Below are 15,861 nucleotides of genomic sequence, written 5' to 3' on the forward strand. Positions count from 1 at the left end.
TGTGTTGTTTAAAATTGCTTTTTCTTTTTCTTCTTTTGTTTTCTTCATAAAAGTGTTTATAATTGTTAAAGGTGGCCCTTTTGTTGAAATATCTATCACTTTATTGATGGGTTCTTATATTAATGAGTCCTTTTGGAGAAGATTTTGTAAGAATAGTTTCTCCTCTAGGAATGATATTCAATTAATTACCTATTTGATATTTCTTTTAAACCATAAAATACATATATTTTTCAAAAAAAGCAATATCACTAAAAATATCCCTTTTAAACTTAGAAGGTTCAATTTGGATTTCAAGCATGATGAGAGAATCTCTTGGAAAATACATGTCATTAACACCCTATTTGATGATTAAAAAAAAAACCACCTAGAATAACTTTTGTCCTTTTAGTCTTATTTCAATATTTTGGTTTTAAGCTCTATTTTATGTTTAGTGTGTCTATTAATGTTTAAACAAATTAGAGTGGGTATTGGTTAGGTTCAGTTGATTTTTTTTTTCTTTCTTTTTTTTTTAATAAATCGAACAGAACGAAACCTCTAAAAAAATGAAATCAAACCAGTTTGGGCTTTGATTTAATACTATATTACTTTTTAAATTTTTTTGAAAAATATTAATTTTTAAATAATTTAAATTTAATATTATTAATATCTCAAACTAAATAATTTAAAAACATAAAAATATATAACACTATAACTATTTATAATAAAAATATTAAAAACTTATATATATATATATATAGTGGATTTGATTTGGATTTAAAAATTATCCAAACTGAATCAAATTAATCATGGGATAAAAATTAAGTCGAACCGTATTCAACCAATTCAATTCATTCAATTTGGTCAGTTCAATTTGATTTATGCCTACCTTTAAAAATAGGTACTAAAAAGAGAGAACAAAAAAAAAAAAATCAGTTATGTGTTTGGCAAAAAATTAGAAATACGTTTTGCATAAAAAGATAAGAATTTAGGTGCTTCAAAAAAAACACCAAAGTTGGTGTTTTTCTAAATAAGTGCTAAAAAATTTAAAATTAAAAAGGAAAAAAATCAATACATTAATTAAAATATAAAAATACTAAGAATAAGTTTAAATGTACTTTCCATTGTGTATAATCAAATGTTTTACAACTTATTTTATAAAGGATTTATTAACAAAAATATTACAAAACAAAAGTAAATGCTATGAAATATAAGTGCTTATAAAAAAATGCTTCTGAACACTCATTTAAAGTTGATTTTGGTTTTAATCTCTAATGAATGCCCATAGTTTTTATAAAAATTGTCAAAACACTAAGTCTAGACAAGCTCAAGCCGCTCAACAACTTTTTAAAAGTTGTACCAAACAATATCTAAATTTTCAAACTTCTAACTCCAATTTCATGTTTTGAAAAACTATTTCCCATTTCAAACATAACACTTGAAATGGAATTGCATTGAATACAACTATATGATTATATATATATATATATATATAATATACATATTAACAAGGAAATATAGTAAGGGAAAAGTATATGACATATGCATATTATATGTATTGGAGTTATAATGATATCTTGAGAAAATACACAGGGTAAGAACTTGATGAGCATGATGACGTACAAAGTACTGAAAATATCAACTCAATAAATAATTTAAAACTAAAAATTTAATTAGAATTTTTAACATTTATGAAATGGTTAAGTTCATAATAAAGTGAAAATCACTGACCCTAACAACATAAGATCAAAAACATATTTTCCAACATCTCAAATTCATTATATATTGCAATATGCAAAACATTTTTTTTTTTTGTTTTGCAACCTAAAGTAAATTTATTTTATTTTAAAAAATCCTTAGTTTGAGTCTCAAATCTCATAATTCATCTATCAAGTTTTAAAAACTCATACCATGATGCATTCTAAAAAAAGATGGAAGCTCAATTTATTTCAACCTTACTGCCCTGTTTGGTATATGTCATTTTTGTGGAAATATGGGATTTTTCATACCAAAATTATTTTTGTATTGTTTAGGTAATGGCTTTTACCAAGGAAATGTGGATCTTAGGATTAATTTGAGAGGTGTCAAATTTCGAGGGAAATTGATTTGGGGATTCAACTAGTTTCATGGAATCAATTTTCTTTCTATAATATTTAGTTTATGATAGGAATTTTAGAATTGTTGAAAGTAATCAAATTAAATTTTATATTACAAATTAAGGATGAATTTGTTGTTTTATAAAATTTATAAAACTAATTTCCTAGATATTCTTTAAATGACACATATACAGGTCACATTTGGATTGTGTCGCCACTGTAAATTTGAGATTATCTGATAAAGTGAATTTTTCTAATATCTTAAAAGTTTTAAAAATGGGAAAATGTGGATCAATGGGAATCAAATTCCCAAAATAGGTTGAAAGGTTATTCCCATGAAAAATGTGTTATTCTTAAATTCTTTAGAAAACTTATTTTATATAATTTGTTAAAAGATAAATTTATCCCTCAATTTTAAAACATAAATAAATTTGATTACTTCTATGTTCTAAATTGTCCTCTAGTAACCAAATGAAAACAAAACAAATTGTGACAAAACCAATTCCAATGAAACGAATTTATTTATTTAAAATTTTAGCACTTTCTAAATGAGGTGAGAACAACTTTTTCATCAATTTTTTTTATTTTCCTAAAACTATCCAAGTATAAAAAGATTGTCATTTTTCAAAATAATTTAGATATCCACTAATTTTATTGATTACCAAATGAGGCCTAATGAAAAGTAATTCTTTAAATAAGAAAAAAATTGATGGAAGAACAAATCCCTATGATATTGGCACCAATGCATATTAAACTATATATGGTTTGGCACTTTGCATCCTAATATACATATATATATATATATATTTATTTATTTATTTATATATTTGCATTATGGACCATGAATTTCAATTTTTTTTTTGCATCTTACATTTTTCTTCTTGTTTTTCTTAACTTTTTAACAGACTTGTTACATGCTTGGCATATGGGAAAAAAAAATGAGGAAGCAAAATTCAATTTTAGAGTTTAGGATGCAAAATCTAAATTTTCTTTTAAAAATAATTATAATCAAGTTTTATATATATAACAGATATCCTAAAAAATAAATAAATAAAGAGAAAAAAAAAATTGCATATGCATTTAAAAAATTTGGGTAAAAAGTAAAAGTTTTATGAAAAAGTACATATTACAAAATTTTAAAAGTACTTTTTGAAAAATAATAAACATAAATATAAAAAATATATGTGATAAATAAAATAACATCTTTAAAAAATAATATTTGGAAGTTTTTTTTTTGGATAAATGCTTGATTACTTAATTTTAATAAGTCCTTTTTTTTTTTTGAATCTCTATAGTATTTACTTATTATTCTTTTTATATTTTCAAAAATTACATTTGCATTCCTTTAAAACATTACTAATTTATTAAAAGAATAATAATTCTCATTAGTCAAAACATTTATTGATTTTTCATTAATTTTTTATTTGAAAATTTTTGTATTTTACACCTAAGTTATACAAAATTGCACTTGTATCTTCATTTTTTATCCCATACGTCAAGCATGTGATAATCTATTAAAAAATTAACAGAAAAAAGAAAAAATTGTATAAAGCAAAGAAAAATGAAGTTTAGGACGCACAATATACAAAAAAAAGTTCATGGTACAAAATATCAAACAATGTATAGTTTAAGATGCATTGGTGCAAATATTCCTAAATCTCTATAATATATGGTATTCTAAAATTCCAAAGATAGTTAATTAATGTGGTTATTTATTCCTATATTGTTTTAATCATGTTTAAAATAAATACAACTTTTATTACTTCTAATCCTTTTTATATTACACACTTCCAATTTTATCATGTATCAATGATAAAAATTGATTCTTGAAAAATTAAATCGAGAAAAAATAAATCCTAGAAAATTAATTTCCATCAAAATTTAGTACCGATCAACTAAATGAGACCTGAGAGAAAAAAAATGTTTTATCAAGGCATCCTAAATATGAAAAAAATAAATAAATAAATGGAATATGGACACCATAGGATTATACACATTTGGGTAATATTATCTTGTGAAATTGGGCAAATTTTATTACACCCTTTTAAGTTTTTCCATTATTTACTTAGTCATTTTTTTGAAAAACTACCACTAATCTCCCTTTATTTTTCTCTCTATATATATTTATATATATTAAAATAGATTTATTTATCAATTTTCATTTTTTTACTCAATTTAATAGTTAATACCAAATAGAAGTTAAAAATTTATATTTTATAATTGAATAATATTTTTAAATTATAATTTTTGCTTAAAATTAATTAGAAAAAACTGGCAAATTAACACCTTTTGATAATTTTAGAAAATTAAAGAGAAATAAATGTTTATTTTACAAAAGAATGAGATATAAATAAAATAATAATAAAATTGAAGGACTGTAAATAAAAATTTTCCCTTACGAAATTTGAAGCATGAGATAAAAATATATTTTAGCAATTAAATTTTACCATTTGCTACCATAGGTGATCACTACTAATGTGATAACTATTAAGTGGTGAAATTTATTTTTGTTTTTAAATTTTTTATATTAAAAACTTAATATGAAAAAATAAATCCTTTAATAATAACTTATTTAATTGGCATAAAACATTTAGATCTCATTAGTATTCCATTACCAACCGTAACAAGTAATATTTGTCTTTGCCATTACATACAATTTAACTTTTACTGATTAGTAAATTTCACGGTTTCAATCATAGAAAGATCATTTTTGTTAAAAAAATAAAAGAAAAAAACTTTAAATGCTAAAAGCAATGTCTATTAAGATAGAGGGTATGTAAGAAAATATAAAACTAGCTTCTTCTTCTTCTTTTTATGAGTTTATTTAAAAATGACAAATTGGTTTAGATTGGTAAAAAACTACATGCTTGAGTCTTTCTCTATTTTGCTTTTATCCAAATCTGATTTATGTTAGATTTTTCTTCAATTATATAGTCCAGGATTGTTTTAAAAATTTGGATTATTTGCACTAATGCCTCCTAAACAATGTTTAAAGTTTCAAGTTGCCCTTTGAACTATGAAATTTACAGATATGCTTCATGAATTATATATATATATATATATATATCTTTTGATCATGAAAATGACGCTTTTATAAAACCATTGTTTGAGACCATTTACTTTTTGTTGTTAGATGTCATGAATGCTACACACATAAGATGATGGAAAAGTGGCAATATTAGCATGTTAATTTGACATAGAAATGCTATACATACTTTTTTGTTATATATGATGGCTTTATAGCTAGTCGCATGAAATTTCAGAATCCAAAATAAATGGACTCAAACAATTGTCTTGTGAAGCAACATTTTGAAAGTTTAGAGGCTTTGGTTCAAAAATTATTTTAAAATGTTGAAATTACCATTGTTTCATTATTTTATAATAAATTTTTTATGATACAAATATTCATAAGTTTTACTTTGCGAATATTCATATATAAACAATAGTTAAGCTACCATTTATGAATGATATATTTATGAGGGTTTTTTTTTTTAAATTTAAAACTTATATATATATTTGTATTATTAAAAAATTATCATCCCGAAATGTTAATTTGAAAGTTAAGTGGACACGGTAAAATATGAAGGGCATAAACCGACCAAACTAAATCAATTCAATTTGGTTCAATTTCTGTCCTAAAACCAATTTAATTTGTTTTGAGCAACTTATATCCCAGGCAAACTAAACTGAATTATATATATATATATATATATATATAATATTTTAATTAAAACTATCTAATTTAAACTATGTACAAATTATTTTAAATATAATAATATTTTTTGAAAACATAAAATAATATGTTTTGATTCAAAAAATGGGCCAATAACGAATCAAAGTCCAAACCGAGGTAAAGCTTAGATGATCAGTACAATTTTTTGTTTTTTTTTTGGTTTTTTTACCATAATAATTTGCTATTGTTTGCAAAAATTGTTTAAAAACCAACCAATCCAAATTAACGTGCGTCCCATATAATTGCCATTTTCATAATTCAAATGACAGATAAATTATTTAACAGGACAGATTTACTACCTCATCTACTAATGGTCTTTTCATAATGCAAATGGACAATTAATTCCACCATTTTCCACGTACAATTCACCAACATTTTTCGAATATTGCTAAAATATTTCATATAGTATGTTTTCTAACTTTTCCTATAAAAACCCGAAATTTCCTTAAAAAAAGGGAAGGAAATCAAATAAATAACTTTAAAGCCAAAAAATTGAAACTTTCCACTGATCAATTTTTATTTTTCATTTTGATCACTTTTTGAATTATTATTGTTATTATTATTATTATTTTTGTGTATTCTATTTCTACTTTAAATAACGAGGAAAGTAAAATAATGAGGAAGAATCTCTATTTTGCATAATAAAGGCAAAGTACACTTACATATAAATGTTAGACTAATGAAATTTGAGATATCATTATTTCAATATTTGACATATATAATTTTAGTTATACATTTTGTTAAGTAAAACTAACAAAATTGTAAGTTTTGCAATATATATATATATATATATATATAGGTGAAGTAGAAAGAAATACTTCTTCTTCTTTTGTTTTTTTTTTTTCAAAGAAAAAATATATTTGAATAACCTAATAAAATTATAGAAGGCAAATTCTACATATTTTAATGAGTTAGGTTTTGTAATAAAATTTGATTTTTTTTTCCTACTAATTCTTAATCCTTTTCGAATATAGCAAAAGTATCTTGTAAAAATTCTTGATGAATGGTATTTGATAGGTGGTGGTATTAATTGTTCAATGGCATTAATGAAGTTAATATCAGTTAACAATGGTAGTAGGCAAATAAAAAAAATGTACAACAATACAATATGATACGACAAAACGGATAGTTTCAATGATAAATTTTTTTTTTAAAAAATAAATAAATAAATACAATATGACAATGATTGATGAATCTACAATCGTTTACTATCGTCTAAATAGACGAACCTACCATATTAATTGATAACGTAGTAAATTTATCCTATTTAATAATTTCTCCAAATGACAATATATAACTTTGGTATAATTGATGAGACATTAAGCCTCCGTTTAATCGAATAACCAAACAAAAACTGCTAACACTTTTTTTCGGTCTACTGAAATTCACTATTGGTGACCTAAAAAATAAAAATCTGAATGATTGTGAGAAATAATAATAATAATAATACTGCTAAAGCCAGACGAGAACGAGACGGTGCGTATAGAGTGCTGCAGGAACGGCACGTTTTGGTGTATACACAACGCAACAGAAACATTGCGAAGCTTTTTGGAGTTTTGTGCACTCTTTGCCTTCCTCATCTCTCTCTCTCGCTCTCTCGCTGGGCTTGCTCTTGTAGGAATCGTTACCTGTATATTAGTGTTTACCGGTTCCTATACTCAAAGGTATATCTATACACTCATAATCCATTGTCAAAGATGCTTCACTTCTGAATTTTTTTTTTTTTTCTCTTCAGTCTGGATTTGTGTCTTTTGTCTTTTATTTTTTATTTTTGCTTTTGCTTTTTATTTTCTCAATCAATAATTTTGAACGCCATTTCTTTAAAGTTTTGATTTTTTTTTTTCCCCAATATGGGTATGGTTACTAGTGTAATCATTAGCTAGATAAGGCCAAGTTCACTGTTTGGTTGTAATAAGTAATTGAACAATATATGGCATTTTGTTGCTTATTTTGTCTGTGTTTGGGCATATATCTATATTTTGAATGTTTTTTTTTTTTTTTTTTTTGGAACCCCATTTGGAAAATTAAGGCAAGATTCTCTAGCATTGAGAACCAGTTGATTACTTTGCTGACTGATTGGGAAATTTTGGAATTGGGGGGTTTCTTTCATTTTGAGAATTAAGTCTGCATGTGGCAAGGAGTTCATGATTAGTTCAGGTTTTGATGTCTTATTGATTGGTGAAACTAGATGACATTGGTGTTGGATTTAATCATGTAGTCTTTTGACACCTGTTAATGAATTTTAGTTCAAACCTGAAACTCTTGTTGTGCAACGGAGATTCTGTTTTTGTCTAGATTCCCACGAGATCCTGATGGAACATTTTAATTATTAACATTTATTGGTTTGTGAAGTTGAATGCTACCTGATAAGATGGAGGTTTATGCTTTGTTTGGATTTGGAAGTGTTTGGTGGAGAAAAAATTTCCTTTGCGTCTTCTTCTAGGGTTCGTGGACATATATATATATATATATATATATAATTATTGCTGTATTTATTTATATAAGTAGCAAGTTTGGTATTTTGTGATGCTGGGTGCTATTACTTATTTGTGCTCCAAAGATATTATATAAGATCACAACACTCAGTATGATGGTAAATTGTCCAACTTTGTTTTTCACTGATTTGGGCATTGGGTACTTTAGATATGGTATTGTATTTGTATGCTATGCTGGAACGAAATGAAAAAATGATATTGTCCATTCGCAAAGATAGAAATGGGAAGTTTGAGTCGAGAGCATTGTTATGGCATGTGGAAGCGATAACATAGTTGGAAAGAAGGCAACAAGCATAGATAAACTGAAATAAACTTAACTTTTTATTTTTTATTTTTATTTACTTAAATTCTTTGAAGTGCTATTTTTGAATGTTTAAAACAATCAGGTGGATGTTGGAGATTTGTTGTTTTAGAAATTTAGAAATGAAGATGAACCTCTTTCTCAAGAGGTGCATCAGAGAGATACGTGCAGATCATCATTCTTTCTCTTTACAATGACGTGGAACTTCTTCAGATATTACCTTAATACATTTTATCAAAGGAGTGCATATCTTTGGTTTAAATTTGATGTATTAATTTTTACTGGAAAATTTAGATCTGTCCTAGATATTAGTCATCATAATACCAATGTCCCTTATAAATGAAGGTGATGATATTTATCATTTGTGAACAGTTAATGCCATGTGCTCTAATAGGTTGAAATTTGGTGATGGTTAAAATTTCTTGTAATTCAAAATAAGGGCCTCTCTTTGGTGTCTCCAACAAAAAAAAAAATTAATAACTTAACATGATCTTACTGTTGCTGATATGTTATTGTTATTTAGAAAGTAATGTAAGTAAGGCAAAGAGGTTTTAAGAAAACCCATCTAGCTCATTTGGATGCCATGTTACTCTCTCTCCCTGCCCTACATTTTCAGTCTTCGTCAAATAATATGGTTGTGATTTTGCAGAAGGAATTTGGAGAAGATGAGGCACTATCTTATCAGATTGTTGGGCTGGTATTGGTGTGACTGACATAGTAGGCAACAACTTCAGCTGCCCAGCCCGGAGCCCCCATCTCTCAAACACACCTGGCACATCCCTTTGAAGGTTAGAACTGGAGGGATGCTCTTTTATCATTGATTAATTTGTGGGACCACAGATAAACTTCTTAATTTATTTGATTCATTGCAATACGTTTTTTCTTTCTTAATTTTTTATGATTTTTTACTTTCATTTTTATTTTTTTATTTTTTATTTATTTATCATGATTATGGTTATTTTAGTGATACTGTGTCTTATTTATCCTTTTTTATTTTTATTTTTTTTATGTATATTGTTTTGCATGTTTCATCTGCAACTTTTTATTTTTCTTTTTCACATTTTTCTAACAAGAGTGGGCAAATTAGCTTTGTTGATGTTTATGGAAGACTTGCTTCTATATTATGCATTAAAGTTCTCAATCACTTTTTGGATATGCATTGTTTTCTTGTGCACCAAATTTAGATTTAATCATAACTAAAATATAATCTTCTCGATGAAACTAAGTGCATGTTTTCATGTCAGGAATTGTTTGTTAGGCAGGGAATATGATTATATGTATTGAAACTCATTATTGATTTTGATATATGGTTATAGGATGTCTTGTTGATTGTTGTTAGCTATTACATATTGGGGTTGGAAGAGGACTACATAAAGAGATTGCGATGTTTGTGGAAGAAGAAAGCATGTCTTCTCCCAAGGATATCGGTGATGGACAAGCTGTGGATAAGCAAATTATAGAGAATAGATTGGATAATAATGCTGTAAAAGCACCTGAGGTTGGGATGCATTTTGATTCGTTGGATTCCCTTTTTGAGTACTATAAACTATTTGGGAAACAAGAGGGTTTTAGAGTCAAGAAGAAAACATCACGTCTTTCAATAGATGGAAAATTAAAATTTGTAAGTTTGTCATGCTCTCGAGCAGGGAAGTCACAGTCCAATAAGCAGAATTTCCTTATATCAAATGCTTCAAAGATGGAATGCAAAGCTAGGGTGAATGCCACTATATTTGAAGATGGGAAATGTAAGATTAATTCTGTTGTACTTGAGCATAATCATGGGCTGGGTTCTCAAAAACCAGGGCCTGATTTATGCAATAAGGAAATCAGTATAGATGCACAAAAAAACGTTGAATTAAATGATCGAGGGGGAACAACTGTGATGAAGAATTGCCAAACAGTTGTGGTTGAAGCTGGAAGTCGTGATAATGTTCCATTCTTAGAAAAAGACTACAGGAATTTTATTGAGAGAGCAAAACGGTTACGACTAGGAGTTGGAGATGCTGAAGCAATCCATGAGTATTTTGTGCGGATGCAAGCTAAGAATCCAAACTTCTTTTATATGGTGGATGTGGATGACAATGCTCAAATCAAGAATTTATTTTGGACTGATGCAAGGAGTAGGTTGGCATATGAAGAATTTGGTGATGTGGTGACATTTGATACAACATACTTGTCAAATAGGTATGAAACACCTTTTGTACTTTTCGTAGGGGTGAACCATCATGGACAATCAATCTTGTTTGGTTGTGGGTTGCTATCAAATGCAGATGCTACCACATTCATGTGGCTGTTTAGGACATGGCTTATATGTATGTCTGGACGTGCACCAAATGCCATAATTACAGATCAAGACAAGGCAATACAAAAAGCAATTAAGGTTGTATTCCCTAACACTCGACATCGTTGGTGTCTATGGCATATAATGAAAAACCTTCCGGAGAAGTTAAAAGGTTATAGATATGAACAAATAAAAAATACTTTGTTAAATGTAATTTATGATTCTTTGACAAAGGAAGAATTTGAAGAAAATTGGAGGCAATTTGTTAATGATCTCAATCTTCATGATAATCTGTGGTTAAGTGGTTTATACGAAGAGAGGCATCAGTGGGTTCCAGCATTTGTGAAAGACACCTTCTGGGCTGGAATGTCAACCATACAACGAAGTGAATGTATGAATTTAGTTTTTGATGGGTATGTAAACTTTAAGACCACATTGAAGCAATTTATTGAGCAATATGACAATGCATTGAGAAACAAGATTGAGAAGGAAAACCGTGAAGATTTCTATTCGTTTAGCAAATGCATTCCATGTGTAACACTTTTTGAAATAGAAAAACAATTTCAAGCCGTGTACACTAATGCTAAGTTTAAAGAATTTCAAAAGGAGTTGATGGGAAAGCTTTATTGTGAGGTGTCTTATGTTGATGAGAAAGAAGGAATTTTTGATGTGTCGGAGATTGTGTTTGTTGGAGAAAGACGTAAAGATGTTCATTTCAATGTGCATTTCAATAAAGAAAACTGTGAGGTTAAATGCTCTTGTTGCTTGTTTGAATTTAGAGGAATCCTCTGCAAGCATATCATCTCAGTTTTCATGAAATTTCAGATTATAAACGTCCCTGCAAAGTATGTACTACCACGCTGGAGGAAGGATTTAAGAAGATGTTACACTAGGGTTAGAGTTGGTTATGATGATTTTAATTATACTCCTGAAGCACAACGACGTCACAAATTACAGCAGAAATTTGAAGAAGTTGCTGATTGGGCTGTTGTTTCTAATGATAATTTCTCCATGTTGTGGAATTGGATAGATGAATTCCAATCAAGAGTAAAGAAGCAGTTTATGGGTGCAGTCAACACACAATCTACCTCTGAAAATTCATGACCCAAATGCATTGATTCATGATGGGAAGGGGGGTATTAAGGTATCTTTCCTCACCAATATCTATGAAGCTTATGTTTGTATCTCATTTCATACTTAAAAACTTTTTTGTATTCTTTTTCTATGCCAGGGTAACTTAGGATATGGGCAAGGTAGTTTTTGAGAAGCAAGAGAGCATTAGGACATTGTACATGTTATTGTCAACTTGATGGATCTTTTACTTCCATTTTTCACAGAGCAGAACAGGTGCATAATCTGTGTGTAATATATAATGATCTGTTTTAATGTGAGGCCGTGGTTCTGTATTTAAAATTGAGTTAGCTTAGATTGTCTCATTTCCTTATGTTAGTGTGGAAAACCCCAAGTTCATGTTTGGTTTGGCTGGCTGGGATATATGAGACAGGTGAAATTTTTTGGAACTCATGAAAAGTACATATAAGATGTATCGATGTATATATGTGAATATAAACTTGCATGGTGAATTTGGATAAACCTCAGATCAAGATAATGCTCTTCTTTTCACCGTTTCAATCTCTCTATATCTCCTTTATTTTATTTTATTTTATCAAGATAATGCTCTTCTTTTCACTGTTTCAATCTCTCTACATCTCTTTTTTTTTTTTTTTCCTGCTATAGAATTTACCCTTGCTAAGAGACAGCTCTTATTTCACATACTTTGTTTGTGATGATAGTGCTCCAAGTGGGGTTTTGTTTTGAACTCATTTTCCTTCTCTCACTTCAAACCGTATAGATTCTTTAGTTAAATATGATTTACTTTCAAAATTACTATGTTAACATTAATTCCTTATTAAAATCCTCATTATCATGCATCCTTCTTCACAAAAATAGTAGTTTGATTGCAAAATTAGTTCAGTTTAATTTACAATTATCATGGTAATGATAGATATTTTCACACACACACACACGCACATATATATATATATATATATTTTATATTTCATTGTGAAATCGAATATTATTTTGAACATACAATATTACGTTGAATATCGAAGACAGTCAAAGCAGTTTAACTATCAATTATATTCATTTTGAACAGGGTCCTGATAAATACTAAATCATGTGGTGGGTAGCAATAAAGAAACATATACAGAAAATTGACTTCTTTTTTTTTTTTAAGTCTTTAAGTTATCAATTTCTGATATTTTATATTCAAGAGCACGCACTTATTGTGTCTGCATAATTGCCTTGAAAGGATGAATGGAGGAGTATGGAACAGATTACCCCTCAATATTAGAGTGTAGAGGACACTACACCACTCTGCTCCCTACCTAAATATGAGTGCGAAAGACTAGTGCCTATTAAGTGATTAAAAGTAGGAGAAGTGAAAGTTGTTGTATGCCTTTTGAAGTTATAGGTTAGGAAACTTTTTTATCTGTCTTTTTAAGTAGGCCAAGCATGAGAATCTATGGCTTTCATGTTTCCCATCGAGAATGAAAATCAATCATCTTCCTAATGTCAGCCTTAATTTTTCCCAACTTTGCAGGTCTGCGCCAATGATTCCATAGAAGGTGGGGACAATTGGATCAGCAGGTTCCTCCCTAGTCTTTCCCTTTTGGTTCTCTCGTTTGGTGTCTAATAAATGGACATTTCCCGCTCTAATAATTTTAAAAAGGCCCAAAATAATACATTATACAACTAGGCGATGCTTAATTTCCATAGACCAAAGACATTAAGAAATGCTATAAATCCAACTGAGTTTAGATCAATCATGATTCATGATTTTGCAGGGTTCTTAAGCTTGTTCCAACGTTTTAAGGCTCTCTAGTAAGAAATGACCAAAAATATATATATATGAAGGCCACTTGTAGGAAAGCATTTATGCATGTTAGAGGAGTTGGATTACTTTTCTAGATCAGACCCCATTCTGACTGTAATTAGATCAAATTCCCAAGTAGACAATTTTAATAGCATCATCAATATGATAAAGCATATTGAATTACCATTACCATCTGTCTTAAAAATCAAACTCATAGGACTCTTATTACCAAAAAACTCATAGGACTCTTATTATATATATATATGTGTGTGTGTGTGTGTGTGTGTGTATATATCAAACTAATATAATTTATATTTATAAAAACAAAAGGATAAATTTTGTTTGGACTTTCTTAGTTTTGCGATAATTACGGTTATAACTTTTAATTGTAAAACTTAATTAAAAAAACTAATAGATAAATTCCATGTTTAATTTTTCATGAGTACTAGATTTAATTCTAATTAAAACAGAACTGAAAATTCTAATTAAAACAAAACTGAAAGGTTCAAAAGAAAATAATAATAATAATAAAAATAAAATTTATATCAATACATCTTTTTATTTTTTGGCTGACCCCTATGCTCCCCACCCTAGTGACTCGAACTCGCACATATTTGGCGCAAGCAGTGGCTGCTCGACCACCAGGCCAGGCCAGTTCGTCATATCAATACATCTTGTCATGGATAAGCCCACCCATCAAACACATGGGCTATACTCTAATGAACCTTACACACATACACCTAAATGGGACACCAAAGATTTAAATACAAGACTTGTAATCACTAAAACACTAAAACTCTGTACTATATTGAATCATTACATGTTTTAAAAGCTTAAATAAATAGAAAGTAAATTTATTTTTCCATGCCACGCCTTGCTACATGTCCAAAATGGAGTAAACCTCACTCCACACCACTCTCCACGCCTTGCTTCACACCAAAATGGAGTGAATCCCAGTCCGCACCACACTCCATGCTATGCTCCAGGCTAAAAGTCTTTAATTCATGCCAAGCTAGCTATTCAGCCAAGCTCCACACCAAGATGGGCGTATACTAAGCCCCTTCATGCCTCATTTCACGTCAATAGTTTTGATCACGCCAAAAGAAAGAGCATTTTCACAGTGAAGATGGTGTCAAGCTATGCCAAGTTGGCATGTAACCTTTAAGCTCCACGCTGTATAGATTTTTTTCACACTTCATTATTTTTCGTAAGCATAAAAGGTGATGATGTGTTAAATGGGGAGGGACTTTTGATCAAAATGGAGGGTATATCTTTTATTTTAGCTAGGTTTAAGAAAGGAAAGAGGCTAACTTTGAGAGGAGGGGGGATGAAGAAAGGAGGCGAAAACACCAAGGAAGATTCTGGAGAGAGAAACCTTGGATTGAAGAAGATTGAAGCCTTTTAGGACATTGAAACATCAAGATCTTTCAACTAATTAATTTTTTTCTTCCATCTCTTATTCTTTAATTTGAATTGGATTCATTGTTAATTATTAAAGATTATGTTTTTCTTTATGGAATTTTTTTTTTTTTGGATTTTGGTTTTGGCATTACTATGAACATGTGTAGCTAAATTTATATATAGAATTTTGATGGAACCTTTACTTGGATAATATTTGATTAATCGGTTGATTTTTATTTTACTTTTATCCAATATTTTTGTGGGAATCTTATATTTATTATTTAATATATTCTTGCATTTTGAAATTTGCTTGGGTGTTGGGTAGATTTACTATTTTAAATTTGGAAAAGTTTAATTTGGTTAACCGATCACTAGATTGATACAACCTAGGTCCTAATTGATATTGAAAAGTTTAATTGGGAATTGCGTAGCCATGAAAGAGATGATTTAACGCACGAGGACTTAGAAATTTTAGGAAAGAATTTCTAATTTTCATTAAGGACTTATAGATTCTAATTTCATTTTGGAAAAATGGATTAGAGTAAATTGAAATCTCTCTAGGTTAGAAATTGGATAAAATTTGGTATTTTATCAATCTAATTTATCAAATATAGGAATGGTAGAGGATATATCAAAATCCTATAATTCTAAGTTCATTGTAATTTCATTTAGAATTTTTGAATTGTGTGTTTGTGACCTG

General features: G+C 28.5%; 1 protein-coding gene across 5 annotated transcripts; it reads left to right on the forward strand.

Annotated features, from left to right (window-relative positions):
• The first annotated feature begins 7,126 nt into the window (after positions 1–7,126).
• LOC107427487 (protein FAR-RED IMPAIRED RESPONSE 1) lies at positions 7,127–15,295 on the forward strand. Of its 5 annotated transcripts, XR_009634408.1 has the most exons (6): positions 7,128–7,469; positions 9,251–9,389; positions 9,918–12,026; positions 12,114–12,229; positions 13,488–13,534; positions 14,355–15,295. XR_009634408.1 is itself a non-coding variant. In XM_048462565.2 (4 exons), the coding sequence occupies exon 3, from the start codon at positions 9,986–9,988 to the stop codon at positions 11,984–11,986; it is 2,001 nt and encodes a 666-aa protein (XP_048318522.1). In that variant the 5' UTR covers positions 7,127–7,469; positions 9,251–9,389; positions 9,918–9,985; the 3' UTR covers positions 11,987–12,026; positions 13,488–13,710. The 5 variants fall into 5 exon arrangements, 3 of the variants coding, with proteins under 3 accessions (XP_048318522.1, XP_048318510.1, XP_015893354.1); XR_007237574.2 differs by lacking the exon at positions 14,355–15,295 and having other exon boundaries at positions 13,488–13,710; XM_048462565.2 differs by lacking the exons at positions 12,114–12,229; positions 14,355–15,295 and having other exon boundaries at positions 7,127–7,469; positions 13,488–13,710.
• The last annotated feature ends 566 nt before the right edge of the window (positions 15,296–15,861 follow it).

Source organism: Ziziphus jujuba, chromosome 1 (genome assembly GCF_031755915.1).
Source record: "Ziziphus jujuba cultivar Dongzao chromosome 1, ASM3175591v1".
Taxonomy (NCBI): Eukaryota; Viridiplantae; Streptophyta; class Magnoliopsida; order Rosales; family Rhamnaceae; genus Ziziphus; species Ziziphus jujuba.

Bases quoted from the DNA above. Each gene is read 5' to 3' on its own strand.
- LOC107427487 (XM_048462565.2), top strand. From the start codon at position 9,986: ATGTTTGTGGAAGAAGAAAGCATGTCTTCTCCCAAGGATATCGGTGAT.